The 13,900-nt window shown below is 50.6% G+C and overlaps 1 protein-coding gene across 1 annotated transcript in view; it reads right to left on the bottom strand.

Moving 5' to 3' along the window:
• The window catches only part of GYPC (glycophorin C (Gerbich blood group)), a 33,721-nt gene extending 20,268 nt beyond the window's left edge, over positions 1–13,453 (bottom strand). Inside the window, exon 1 of the mRNA XM_053597756.1 lies at positions 12,997–13,453. Within this exon, the coding sequence (XP_053453731.1) occupies positions 12,997–13,036 (40 nt within the window). The 5' untranslated portion in view covers positions 13,037–13,453. The remainder of the gene's footprint in view (positions 1–12,996) is intronic.
• Between the last annotated feature and the right edge of the window lie 447 nt (positions 13,454–13,900).

Here is a 13,900-nt window from a genome sequence, read left to right on the forward strand (position 1 = left end):
CAGTCCAGGGAGGCTGGGGTAACTCTCAGCAGCATGTCTCAGAAATAGACATCATATACCAGGACGGGGGGAAATCATTTCTCCTTGGCGAGGCCCTCACACGCAAGGAACTCAAGGGAGAACTGTCTTTGAGAACTATCAGGGCGTCCCTGGGTAGGAGGCAGGGCAGCGAGAGGCCAGCCTTTCATCCACTCAGACAAGAGGCCTCTGTTCCTGCAGCCCCAGGACAAGGAGGGCAAGATGTGGACAGGAACTCGGATAATGGTGCCTCTGAGATGCTGCAACCTCAGAGATGGCTTTCACCAAAAGCACCGCCCTGGAAACAGAGGGAGAAAAGGACAGTGACAGAAGTCAGGCAGAGCCCCAAAGCCTCTGGGAAATGATAAGAGTAAGGCCCCGATGAGCCCACGAGGGGCACACAAGGGCTCACGGGGCATCAGAACTTCCAAGGGGCACCACTGAATTCACCCAGAGGGACTGGCGTCTACCAGCGTTGTTTGTTTTCTCAGTGAGTGACAAACACTATTTCATTGAAACGATTTGTTTATAAATAGCATGTTCCAGAAGGGTTTTCCAGAGGTTCTAGGATTCTTAAATAGGAAATGACCCAGGGCTAATTGCCAAAGCCTGATATAAATAAATGTACTTAGCCTATTGGAACCACTCTCTTTCACTCCTCCTGTGAAAGAAAGCTTTATTCTCCCTTGAAACTCACCATTCCCTGCATGGACAAGGGGTGCTGTTGTGCAGGGGAGTTAAAGGATGGCCTAGGGGTCGGCCCCCGGGTTCTAATCACCATCCTGACACTCCCAGCCATGCCTGTGCCCTGGAGAAGGGGTACTACCCAGGGCACCCGCCTCGCACGGTAGGATGAAGGCCAAGGCAGATAGTGCTGGACAACATCCGCCCTGAAATTAGGAAGTGCCCGCCTGTTCCTGTACACGGTGGGGGCTCTGTCTGTCTGTTAGAACTATTCTTCCTAAAAAAAAAAAAAAAAAAAAAAAGAACTATTCTTCCTTCTTGCAACTTATCTTGACTTAAGTCATTGCCCAGAGTTGGGACATTCTCCACAGTCAACATGAGGATCACTGACAACTTGTTTCTTTAAGAAACAGATACTAATTCAATAAGATAAAACTATATCTAGTTAGGTAGAAATTCACCATAACTTCATATTAGCTCGGAAGGCACTGATTTATGTGGGGCAGTTGAGGTTATTCTTTAAATTATTTAATACTATTTTCTATTTCAGTCAATAATCACAATAAGTCATAGGCAATTGGTTCTGCAACCTCAATTCATGTGATAAAAAATTTCTCACTAGGAGGATTGGATGCTTTTTCCTCCTGCCATGACACCCATCTTGCTGCCCCAGAATGTTCTGAAGGCAGGGAGCCTGTCTTAGACTTTTTTTGTCACCTCTCAATTCTGAGGACGGATGAGAGGGTGGACCCGCCATACCTCTGGGGGTTTCCAATGATGGTGGAGCCAGGATGAGTAAAGGGATGAGTAAACGTTTGTGGATGAATTACTCTCATCATTTAGTTTTCTGCCCAGTTCCTTTTCTAGTACTTCAGATTTTCTTCCTGGAGTCTGAGACCAGGGCTCCGATAAGAACTCTTCTTACAGAGTTAATTGGTAAAGTGATAAACAGCTATGTGTATATTACAGTCTGGCTCTATGCGAGCATTTAACCACAGTGAGAATGTTTTATAACTGCATGGGTAGAGACAATCTAATATGGAAGGATCCAATGAGATTCAGGCCCCAAAGTATTCTCATTGATAGCAAATGGTGATGGGGCAGCCGTTAACTGCTCTGGCTTTGGAAGGCTGCAGGCAGCAGTTTTCAAATTTGTCTTAGAAGTGAGTTATCACCTGTCAAAACAGGCCCCCGGGGTGTGGTCACCAGCCCTCTCATTCTCTAAACAACTGTATCAGATTGGCTTTTATCTCTTTTATATTTCTGAAATTCATGTAAAAAATAATTGTTACTGCTGCTAAAAATTAATTAAAAAAAAAAAAGAACTGCCATGGAGTGTGTGTGTGTGCCTTTTGGGGCAGGGACCCCAGGGGGAAAATCACATTTTTTGAAGGTTCAGGAGACGTGGCTGTTACTCCAGAGGAGAATGGCCCTGTTGCAGGGCAGTCACTACCAGGCAGGGCCACGGGTCTCTGAACAGTGTGCTTGCTTTGTTCTCTGATGTTTTGGGGTCTTGCCTCCCTAACTAGCTTGAAGATCCTTTACAGATAGGGTCTGTGTCATGAGTACAGCATCCTGCGCACAGTAGGGACTCATGGGATTAAAATCAACGTGTGTCGGAAGGGGTCATGATGATTCGCATAGTGGGGCTCTGGACTGAACTCACTACGAGTGGATGGAGAGCCAGAGGCTCAAGGATAGTGTCAACAGCTACCCAGGGGTTCCTGCAGACCTGGGGCATATCAAAGGACCTCATATGACCTACGAAGCTGGGAGTCAAAGGGGATGTGGGTGGGAGTTGCATCTGGAAACTGACCCAAGAATTTAAATGCTGCTGCATGGGTGCCGAGCCCAGATGATGTCCCGGAGGGAACGTGCCTCTGCTGTCTGTATGAGAAGCCTCAGGATGGGTTCTTTGGGGAGGGCATAGTAGAGACAGTGCTGAACCCAGACCCGAAACAACTGAAATGGCCTACAGGAATCCACCAAAGCTGGGTGTCTTGCCACTGTTGCCAGGTGGAGTGATATGGCCACACTGACCTTGGGCAGGATGCAGACACAGGGGGCCGTGAGGACAGCAGAGTACACTGCTCACGGCCGAGCATACGACAGATACTCAACACTGACACAAGGAAATGGGAGCGGCGTCCCAAAATAACGGAGTAGTAAGAAGTTCAAAAGCATAGGGCTCCTTCCATCCAAGGCCAAAAGATGCTGTAGGCAGCAATTCTTAAGTTTCTTTATCTCTGGAAGGTCAGTGGGACCCATGGACCAAATGCCCTGTCCTAGAACACACCAGATCCCCAAGAGAGCTGCCCTCTGCCCAGGCCCACGACTGGCACCTGTCTGCTGCTGAGGAAGGTAAGGAGTGGGTGTGTGGGAAGGCATGTGTTTGTGTGTGCATGTGAGCTTACGTGTAAGCAGGGCATATATGTGTACATGCGGGTACGCACATGTAGCAGGAGGGAAGGGGGACAGGAGAATGGACACCCACATCAACTACAGTCCCTTCCTTTCAGGGACTCTCCAGTCCTAGCCTTGCTCTCCCACTTAAGAATCTGAACAAACGGCACAGTTACCGAGGAGTCAGGCTGGCGCCATCCACCACACCTGGTGTGTGAATTCTGCCAAATCCCTTAATTTCCATGAGCTTCTTTTTATTTTCTCATGAAAGAAGTAGAGCAGGGCCTCTTGAATGAAGGGAGGAAACAGATTTAAAGTTCCTAGCAAAGTGTAAGAGAAGTTGCAGGTGTGTGGGGACAAAGGTCCTGCAACCGGCTTGGTATATTTTAACACAGGACAAGGCTGCAGCCTGTGGGTGGTTCCATGGTGGAGGCATTCCCTCTGGTGCCCCTGCAGTGACCCTGAGAGGCAGCTGTCCACTGCTTCCTTGGGGGAAAGTGGGTTGGCCTGGGCTGGCAGGACACTCCCAACCTGGCCCTTGGCCCCCCCCAGCTGCTAGCCCACCAGGTGACTGCTGCAGGGAGTCCAGAGGGAGCACAAGTGGCAGAGGAGGGATGGGGCAACCCCTCCCAGCAGGGCCTCTTGTAGAGCCCCAGAGGTGGAAAGAGGCCAGAGCAGGTGAGCAGGTTAAGGATACAGTGAAGAAAAATCACAGCATCACTGCGGAAACCTCCTCCTTGAACCTCAGTTTCCCTACTTTTAAAATGAATGAACAATATCCTCATCCAATGTCTTCAGGCCCAGACAAAAGTACCCTGTATATATCTATTGTGTCCGGGGATGGAGGACAGCAGCGTGGACACCTGCCCAGGCCATTTGCTGCCCCAGCCTTGGCACCTGTGGCGAGACCCTGGCTTGGTGTTTTGCTCCTATCACCCTTCTGTGCCCCAATCTCCGGTGATCTTTGCAACTCCAGATGGCTCTCTAGGGTTCCCCTGGGAACCGTCCCTAAGGGCCTCTTTACACTGAAGCCCTTTGGCCTCTTTACACTGAAGCCCTCTGCCCAGATATCTGCACTGCCTCCCAGTTACCACCTCACTGTGCCATGAAAATAGTGGTCCCCCATGATTCATGGGGCACACATCCCTAGACCCCCAGCGGATGCCTGAGACCCCAGATAGCACCAAGTCCTATGTACCTGATGTTTCTTCCTATGTACACACATACTACAGTAAAGTTTAATTTATAAATTAGGCACAGTAAGAGATTAACAATAGTAACTACTAATAAAATAATTCTAACTGTATGCTATAGAAAAGTTATACGAATGTGGTCTCTCTCTTTTATACTCAGGTACTTGCCTGGACTGCAGGTAAGTGAAACCTCAGAGAGCTGTATCTCAGAATCACCCCCCACCCAGGAGACCCTTTCTCCATCTGCCTCGCGGTCTTACGCCTACAATTCTGCAATGAACAAAATTTGCTTCTGTAATAATGAAACACAGGGCAAAAGAAATTTATTTTTTAAAATTTTAAGTGAAGAGCAGCCTAATTTCATGACTTAAAAGACCATACGAGTAAGAGAAAGATAGAGGATAGAGCATGTGTGTGACAGGGAGGGTGCCCTGGGTCTCCCCAGTAGGTACTGCACCCCTGTGGGTGCACCTTCAGGGGTAAGGGCTGCACAGAGAGGCCCCACTGCAGCTGTCCAGTCCCAGGAGCCCCCACTGTGGTGGCAGGACTGCGAGGGAACTGGGACTGCTCTACAGAGGAGGATCAGAGCCCTGGGTGCAGAGGGAAGAGTGGGGGTGCGTTCGGGGAAAGTGGTGTGGGCCCTCAGCCTCGATGGGAGACCAAGGCCATGGATGTGACTTACATGGACCCAGGAGCTCTGCCTTTATGGCTTTTTTCTCCTTCCAAATGTTACAAATCCTATTTTGTACTTATATCGGTACAAATACAAATTCACTCTTTGACCTTGAAGGTTCATTATTTTCCTCCTGACTTTAAAAGAAACTGAAACATTTGGAGAGCTCTGCAGCTGGGTGGGCCCTGGCGGAGCCTCTCCTGGAAGCCTGTGTGGAGGGCGCAGAGAGGGGTGTTTTGCAGGCACCAGACTCTTTGCATGTCACACATCCTGACTAGTTTTGGTATCATCACGTGCAAAATGGAGATAAAAATATCTCCTGCCGAGGGTGCAGTGAGATGGCATCTGTGCAGTGAAGCCTGTCTGTGCCCTGAGTCAGGGATATAGTTTCCCCGAGAGGAGGGGAGTCAGGATCACTTTCAGAGTTGAGAAAAAGGAAAAAAAGAGGGGACTACACAGTTAAGGGGGAAAAAAGAATACTAAGGATTTTCAGCCAGAGCTGAAATTACTTTCACTGAAAGAAGTTTTGCAGAAGTTAAAGGGAGGTGATTCAAAGGAGAAGTCCATCCCATGACATGATTAAAGAAGAAGGCTGGCCCCCTTCCAGGATGGGGGTGCCTGGGACAGGGGCTGGACAGGGCGGAGGAGACGTGGGGCAGGCAGGAAGCCAAAGCCTCAGTGTGGAGGGAGCCCCAGCCACCAGCTTAAGCTCGCTCACAGGGGAGCCCGGAGGATCGGGGAGAAATGGAAAGCAGGGAGCAGAGCCAGGCCTGCAGGGGGCTCATGGGAGAGGCGGGGCTGAGCTGCCAGGGCCAGGGCTGGGGGTGCTGTGAGTGCTGGGGCCGCGGCCCCTCTCGAGACTGTCTCGCTACACTGGCTGGATCCCACACCACTCCCAGTGGCTGGATCCCCGCATCCGTCCATCTCTCTGACCTTTCTTTCTTTCATGCATGGCTCATTCCTTTCACTGCCACATGCTTTGGAAACACCTCCTCTTCATGGAGGAAGACAGCTGAGATGTCTGCTCTGGGGAGTAGGTGGTTAGATGAAGCAGGGGTCAGGATGTGAGGAGACCAAACTGCAGGGGGTGAGAGGTCTGCTCCAGTTCAGAAGCTGGCCTGTGAGGCCGAGAGCTGGGCCTGAGCTTTGTGGGGCTGCTCTCTGCCACAGCGGGCCACCTCTTTTAGGAAAACATGACCCAGCTGTGGGAGGCAGGGAGCAGGGCTCGCAGGGAGCAGTTCTCAGCCAGCTGGTGGGCCTACCCCTGGGCTCCGCTGGCCTTGGGCAGATGCAGAAGATCCCCTCTCTCTGGGCATGATTTTCAGTGGTACATGGGCAAAGGGAGACAAGGCTGGGTAGTGGGAAGGGAGCCCAGCAGCGCGGAAGGAAGCGTCACTTCAACACACTCACGCATTCAGTCAGAGGCAGCCATAAAGCATAATTGTGAACATGAGCCAGGAATTTCATCTGTGAGAAGACATTTAATACCCAGAACAAACCTCCAAGCTAGAGATTATTCTTATCCCTATTTATGGTATTGAGAATAGTTACAGAATTTGCAGAGGGTGCCTGGAGTCCCAGCTTCTCCGGAGGTTGAGGGAAGAGAATAGCTTAAGCCCAAGTTTGAGGTTGCTGTGAGCTATGACGCCATGGCACTTTACAAGGGCAAAAAGTAAGACTACGTCTAAATAAATAAATAAATAATACCTGGAGTTTTGACCAAAGTACCCCTAGGGGGGAAAAAAAGATTTTGCAGAGGCCAGAGCTAAACAGAATCATGGGGCCCCTTATTATTCCTTGAAATGAGTAATTTCAAGATGGTGACGGTGACCACAGAGCATCAAACAAAGGGAGCCCAGTGCCCTGTGTGATGGTGTGGGTGTCTCCCCGGGGAAGCCAGCCCTGGGACTTTGAAGCTAACATATTCATCACTAGCAAATTGCCAGAGTGGATTTGAGATAAATGTTTCTTTAAAAAAAATACACAAGAGGAATCCGAAGTTGAAGCCTCTAGCCTTTTTAAGGGTTGTGTATGTGTTAGCAAGACGGTTGGGTAAGCATCTCAAGTGAAAGGGGATCTCACAGCCTGTGGCCTCTGCCATCTGGTGACATAGGAAAACTCACTGCTGGGCCTAACACCAGGGGCAACCAGGCATCACTGTTATCAACTTCGATCTGGCAAACTGTAATTTCTTTCTCTTTAAGGCTGTTGAGAATATTCGTGCCCATCAGCTGCTGATGAAGCATGAAGATTCTCTATTCCAGTGTCCAAGGAGGAAGATGGGCAGTGCTGGTCGGGTCAGCTGGAAGCCCCGTACTTGAGGCCCTGCTCATAAATCACACACCCTGCACATGGCAGCAGGGGTGAGGGGGCTCTGGCGGAAGCTCTTTGTGTGAGACGTGGGATCAGGACCGTCACATGCAGAGTGGAGATAGAGGCTCCATCAGGGTGTGCCTGGCGGGACTCGTCAAGATACTGAGGCAGCCCTGCCCCCCATGTGTGACCCTACACAGAGCTTCCCCCACAACCCTGGAAAGGGGTCAGCAGTGCGCCTGCTGGCCCAAATGGTGCACAACCAGTGTTTTGGCAATAAGAGAGGGACTGTCTGGCTTCAACTGGAAGGAGTTTGTTCAACAAACCAAACCAGAGACCTTGAGGAAGGGCTAAGGGGTGTGAAGAGAGGCGGGAAGATGTTATGGTAGAGCAGTAGAGACCTGGCTGTAGGCCCCCAGGGGAAGGGTCACAGCCAACCCTCCTGAGCCCAGCGCTTGCCAGGAAGTGATCAGAACCACACAAGCTCTCCAGTGGCTGGAGGGGTCGCACCCCTGGCCATGGCCGAGATGAAACCCAGTGTTGGGGGGCTGGGCCCCAGCTGGCAAGAGGGGGCAGGGCTCCTGTCAGTTTCTGCCATTGGTTAAGATTTTGTACAGGCACCTGCATAGTCACTCACATCTATAATCCTAGCATCTTAGGAGGGTGACTGCTTGAGCTCAGGAGTTCAAGACCAGCCTGAGCAAGACTGAGACCATGTCTCCACTAAAAATAGAAAAACTAGCCAGGCCTTGTGGCAAGGACTGATAGTCCAGCTACTTGCGAGTCTGAGGCAAGAGGATCTCTTGAGCCCAGGAGTTTGAGGTTGCTGTAAGCTGTAACACCATAGCACTCTGCCCAGGGGACAGAGTGAGACTCTATCTCAAAACAAAACAAAACAAAATAATAGGATTTTGTAGAGTAACACTATTCTGAAGAATGTAGAAAAATTAAAGTTTAGACTGTAACCACAGGGCAGGAGTCAGCACTTCTTCAGAGGTTCAGATAATAGAATGATCTGAAGAAAACCCCAGGTCAAGATGAGAAGGAGGTGGGGTGGGGGAGTCAGTGGGAGGGTTTGGAAAATGAACCCGCACTGTAGTGGGGAAGCCGCTGGGGGTGGTGGGGAACAAGTGGGCGTTTCTGGGGGCCCGGCAACCATTTTTTTAGAGGTTGTTTTGGTTTAACTTCTGTCACTTCAATTCGTTATTTACTGGCCTTCAAGTATTTGCCTAGCTCTGGGTAGCAGCTCCTGGATGTATGATTTTTAAAAGGCACTTTAACTCGTGGAATGCAGGGATCCCTGGTATGGCCCTTGGGTCTCTGCCCAGTCATCCATCCATTTCACAGTGGCTCCCCGACTGCTTCTCTGTGCCAGGCCTTGAGTGGGAGGTCAGCATTCTGGGAAAAGGACAGACACAGGGACACAGGGATCTTCCGGGGCTGCAAAGCATCCCCAGGGAAGCGGCGGGTGGTTTTCTAGGTTGGGAGAAATGTTCTGTCAGGTGGGAATAACAGTGACTGTGACTGTGTGTGGGTGTGGGGGGGGACAATGAAGCTGGAGGTCCATGGGGAGGGAAACAAGAGTGGGCAGGCATCAGCACCATGGTGTGGGAGGGAGGGCTCAGGTCACTCTGAGCAGGCCTGAGCACAGAAAGAGAAACTCTGGTGGGGCTGTGGGGGATCGGGGTTGAACCCGTGTGCCACACGCAGTCCCTCTGTGTGGTTCAAAGCCACAGCAGTGACTCCCTAATCACAGGTCCTCTGGTGGGCAGAATGCCCTGCCTGGCACACATGGGCAGCAGACTCATACACAGCCTGGCTGGCTTTGCCCTTCGTTCCTGGGAGCCATTGGCAGTTTATTTCCCCTAAGCAAAGCAGGTAAGAAAATGCCAATCTTACCAGGCATGGGTGGGGGCACAGTCAACAGTGAGGGCTCCGTGGTGTATAAGTACAAAAGCACTGTCTGCAGTGAGACTCCTGAAGGATAGTTTTCCTCTGCTATCTGTTAACAAAAGCCACCTCCCCTATCGCTATTGCTGGGCACAGCGCAGGCTCCGAAGCACTTGTTCATCACATGACTCCTGGAAAGGAGCTGATCTTACTCCCATTCACAGATGAGAAAACTGAGGTGCCGGGGGACTTGGCATCTCTCCCAAAGCCAGTCAACATGCAGACGAGATCAAACCCAGGCTGGCTGCACAGCATGGGTGGGCTGTGGTCTCTGTTCTCCCTTACTCACTCTGTGAGGAGGAGGACATATCAGTTAACTCCTGGGGCCTGTTTCTTCACGGGAGGACTGTGCCAATAGGAAACAGACAAATGCACCAATAGGCACCTCCTCAGAAAGTGACACAATGTCTAATGGAGATAGAAAACATGCTCAGCCTCACCCAATGACAGAGGTACATTCCAAAGTGACAATATTTTTTACCCTTCAGTTTGGCCAAGCTAAAAACTGCATAGTGAGTGAGGATATGGGAAATGGTGACTTTCATAAGCTGCTTGCGAGCATTAGAAACTAGTGTGACCTTTACGAGGGTGGTTTCTCAGTATCTACTAACATTTTAAATGAATACCCGCTTTGTCCCAGAAACGATATTCTGAGGTGGGGGAATTTATCCTAAAGATTTATAAATGCATGCATGTAAAACCCTAATTACAAGAATTGTCAAGGCAGCACCGTGTGAGGTTAGAAAAGATGAAGTAAAATCTGCATACGACTGAAATGTCCATTAGCAGAGGAATTGGTTAAATAAAGAATAAGTTCATTCATACAGTCATGAGCTAGTCTGCATGTGGTGCTAAGGTATAATCTCTAAGGTATATTCCTATGGAAAAAAGCAAGATGAAATAGAATAATATTAAATACGTTTCAGTATGTAAAAGAAGAAGTAATTGTACCTGCATATGGTATTTGCTAGAAGGAGTCTCCCTCCAATCAGTGAAGCAACTGCCGTGGTGGTAGGAAGCAGGGGTCTCTCTCCTTCCCATTGTTCACACTTCATTAACTGTTCGGATGTGTCTGCTTGTTCCTTTAATTGGTTTTGTGTTTAGCTTGTGTTTGTTGGCCCACTGTATGTTCTCAGTCACTGGAAGGTGCCTGGTGTCTGAGTCTTTAGAAGGGCAACTGAGATCTATACGAGGCTGGACAATTAAGTTCACGAACTCATCCTAGAAAGTGTGCTACATGTGTCACTGCTGGACATCACTGTGTGCACCTTCCAAGTGCTTCCCCTGGGAAGCCCTGCACGGACACCAGGACCTAGTCCACCCTTCAGAGCAATTTTGGAACTCTTTTTCTGGACGGCCATCAGAGCTGTCATCATACAAGGTCTGAGAATTAAGTTCTGGAGCTCATTCTAGAAAAAGTGCTACATACCTTATTGCAGAGTGTCACTACAGTCACCAGATGGCCAAAGAGAGTACTTGGAAGGTGACTGAAGTGACATTCAGTAATGAGGCGTGTAGCACTTTTTCTAGGATGTTTGAGGACTTGATTTTTTGACCTTGTATATATGCACACATATACACGACACCCCAAAAGGCGAACTGAATCAGCTTGCCCAACCTCTCCCCACTGCTGAGGAGCCTCTTCTTAGTCCATATTGATGGGTATACCCGTTCTCACTGCAAACCCAGAATGCCTCTTACCCCACAGCCCTCTGCTTCCCACTGTGTTTTGCAAGTCCCCAGAAATACTTGCCCAACCACAAGCATCCTTGGAAAGGTCCAGCTGCTGACAGTGCCAAAGCCATGTGACTCCCAACATCACAGATCTCTGGAGGGATTGAGCAATGGAGGAGATGGAATTTCATTTGGCACTTAATGCAAACCTCTGCTTCTGCCAGAGGCGGTAAATTCTATATAAAGCTGCCAGACCTGGCGTCTCCTCACTGAGCATTGAACCCTTCCATCCAAGGGCAAGGCACGGATTGCTGCTCAGGGCTTAGCTCGCAGTAACTATGGCAATTAGGCCCAGGAAAGTTGGCTGAACCTAGCTGGGCAGGCGGGCCTGGGTAGCAGAAGTGTGTCCTCTACAGTCTAACCTCAGGTTCTGAGGAGCAGCTATGCAAACTGAGACAGGATATAGACACATCCTGCCTGAGTTAGCAGCAAAAAATGGGGCCCCACAGTTCTCTTGCAGCAGGGACCTGCCGTAAATCAAATCTGAAGGGTAATGTGGAATGGCGTGCAAGTAAGGGCTGCATCCCCCTGAGTTCCAAAGGGGAGGTGTTGGCAGGACAAGGTCTGAGACTGGAATCCTGGGGAATGGCTTCGGGGTGGGATGAGGGCCAGAGCAGGGGCAAGCCTGTCCTCTTCAGATGGCAGAATGGCTGTAGCCTGTATTTCCTTGGTGCCTGAATTGGGCGGATCACGGTGGCTTCTGTTCCCTTAACCCAGGTCCTGCCACACACACAGACACACACACACAAACACACACACACAGACAAACACACACACACACAAACTCACAGACACACACACACACACAGACACACACAGGAGCTCACCTAAGACACATACCCACAAAACTCTACAGCACATGAACTCAAGGACCCACAGTGCCATGTAAAATTAATCTACATTTACTGAGCACTTAGTTTTTATCAGTCTCCATGCTGAGCCATTTACTCACACTTAATTCTCAAAACCTGATAAAGGACTATCCTGTTGTTCCTATTTGCGGATGAGGAAACCAGACTTAAGAGAGGTTGATGTGCTAATGGTGTAGGAGAGGTCAGCACGGACGGCAGGGTCCGGGCGGGCTCCCGTGTCCCACTGCTGCCTGTGCACTCCCTGGCTGACCCAGGCCTGCTTACAGGCCCAGGCCCTGCCCTGGGTAAGCACAGACGGAAGTCCCTGCTCATCCCTACCTAGGCTCAGTCCCAGGGAGGGGTGAGGCCTCACAAACACAGGATTTCAAAGACTTTTCTAAAAGAATTGGTGTCTCCAGCACTCATATCATTATCATGTTAATAATCTAATAGGATTGCATTATAGGCTCAGAATATCTCCACTTTAACATTCGCGGATGACCATACCTAGCCAGGATGGAGGTAATAGGATACACATTCAGTTTTGGGGGCTTCATTACAATTTTAGTTATTGTAGCAAAAGCTGAATGGTTGGGGAGGAGGGCTAGGAGAGGCCCAGCAGGGTCTTTGAGCATATACAAAGAATCACATCCTATATGATTTCCTGTGATGGTTTTAAAAAGAGAGAAAACCAAAATGAGGAGTTACAAATCCCAGGATCAAGGCCAGCGGATTCCTCCCACAAGTGTGTGCCTGTGGCTAAGCCAGGAGGGGAGAGAGCCTAGTACTGGGAATGGTCCCTGGGACCGGTTCCGGTCGCCCAGAGTGCAGCCCGAGTCCTGCCCTGGTGTCCCCTGGCTGGGCAGACACACGTACAACCACTTGTGGTTATGTACTGAGCTCTGCCTTCTCTCCTAGTAGGCGCCTTATTTTTCTCACAGGGGGACAAGTTCTGGTCCCAGACACTTCGTCAGCCCCACACAAAGAAACAGAAAGCACCAGCGCGTACGCGCCCCGGGCGGGCGGCCGGCAGCCTCTCCAGGCGCGGGGCGCGCAGTGGCGGCGCGGCCGGGTCGCGGCGCGGGAAAGGCGTACGCCGGGGCACCCCGGGTCCCTCGCCGCGGTGGGCCGCGGCCTCGCGTGGGTCCCGGGGCCCTGTCCCCGGGCGGGCACTCACCATCGCGGGGAGGCGGCGGCGTGCTATTGAGGCTGCTCATCGCCGACGGTCCAGGGGCGCCAGCCCGGGCAGGGGCGGCGGGGACGGGACCAGCCGCGGGGAGGGGCGCGCTCGCCGGCTTTGACCCTCAGCGGCCGGGAGGAAGCGGCACCTGGGTCACACTCGGCGCGGGCCGAGGGGAGGGGCTCCGGCCCGGAGATAGGCAGACTTCATTTATTTTTTCCTGCGTACTTGGCTGGTGGGGTTTCCACCCTTTTTTTTTTTTTTAAACACACACACACCCGCCCACTTCTGAACTATCTGTGCTCCAACTTTCCTGCGCAAGAATCACATTTTTTCCTGTTTCTGTTTTTCTCTGCTGACACCAGACACACGGGCTGTGGCTGGGAATTCCTCTGAAAAACTCCTCCCGTGACATGAGGGCCTGGCCCGGCGCTGTCAGGGACAGTGACCCCATAGGGCAGACCTGTGCTGAAGTCCAGCGGCCTCTGACCAGATGCGTGCCCGGGAAGAGCGGCAGCCTCGCCGGCCTTTCAAGGCCTTTGTACCCACTGGGCTAATGTTTGAGCAAGAGTTTTAGAAAAAGAAAAGAATTTCTGGACAAGGGCCTGCGATTTGTTATGATCACCTTTGGCTGAAGCTTACAGATGGAGTTTGTGAAGAATTCACTGTATTTATACACTCAAAACTTTTTATTTTATTTTATTTTATTTATTTATTTTTTCCAGTTTTTGGCCGGGGCTGGGTTTGAACCCACAACCTCCAGTATATGGGGCCGGGGTCCTACTCCTTGAGCCACAGGCACTGCCCTTTTTTTAAAATTATACTTTGGTTAGTTAAATGGAGTCAACCCTCACCACCCATGAATTATATCATATGGTTATATCTCCCCTTCTCCCCAGAG

Source organism: Nycticebus coucang, chromosome 7, assembly GCF_027406575.1.
Source record: "Nycticebus coucang isolate mNycCou1 chromosome 7, mNycCou1.pri, whole genome shotgun sequence".
Classification (NCBI taxonomy): Eukaryota; Metazoa; Chordata; class Mammalia; order Primates; family Lorisidae; genus Nycticebus; species Nycticebus coucang.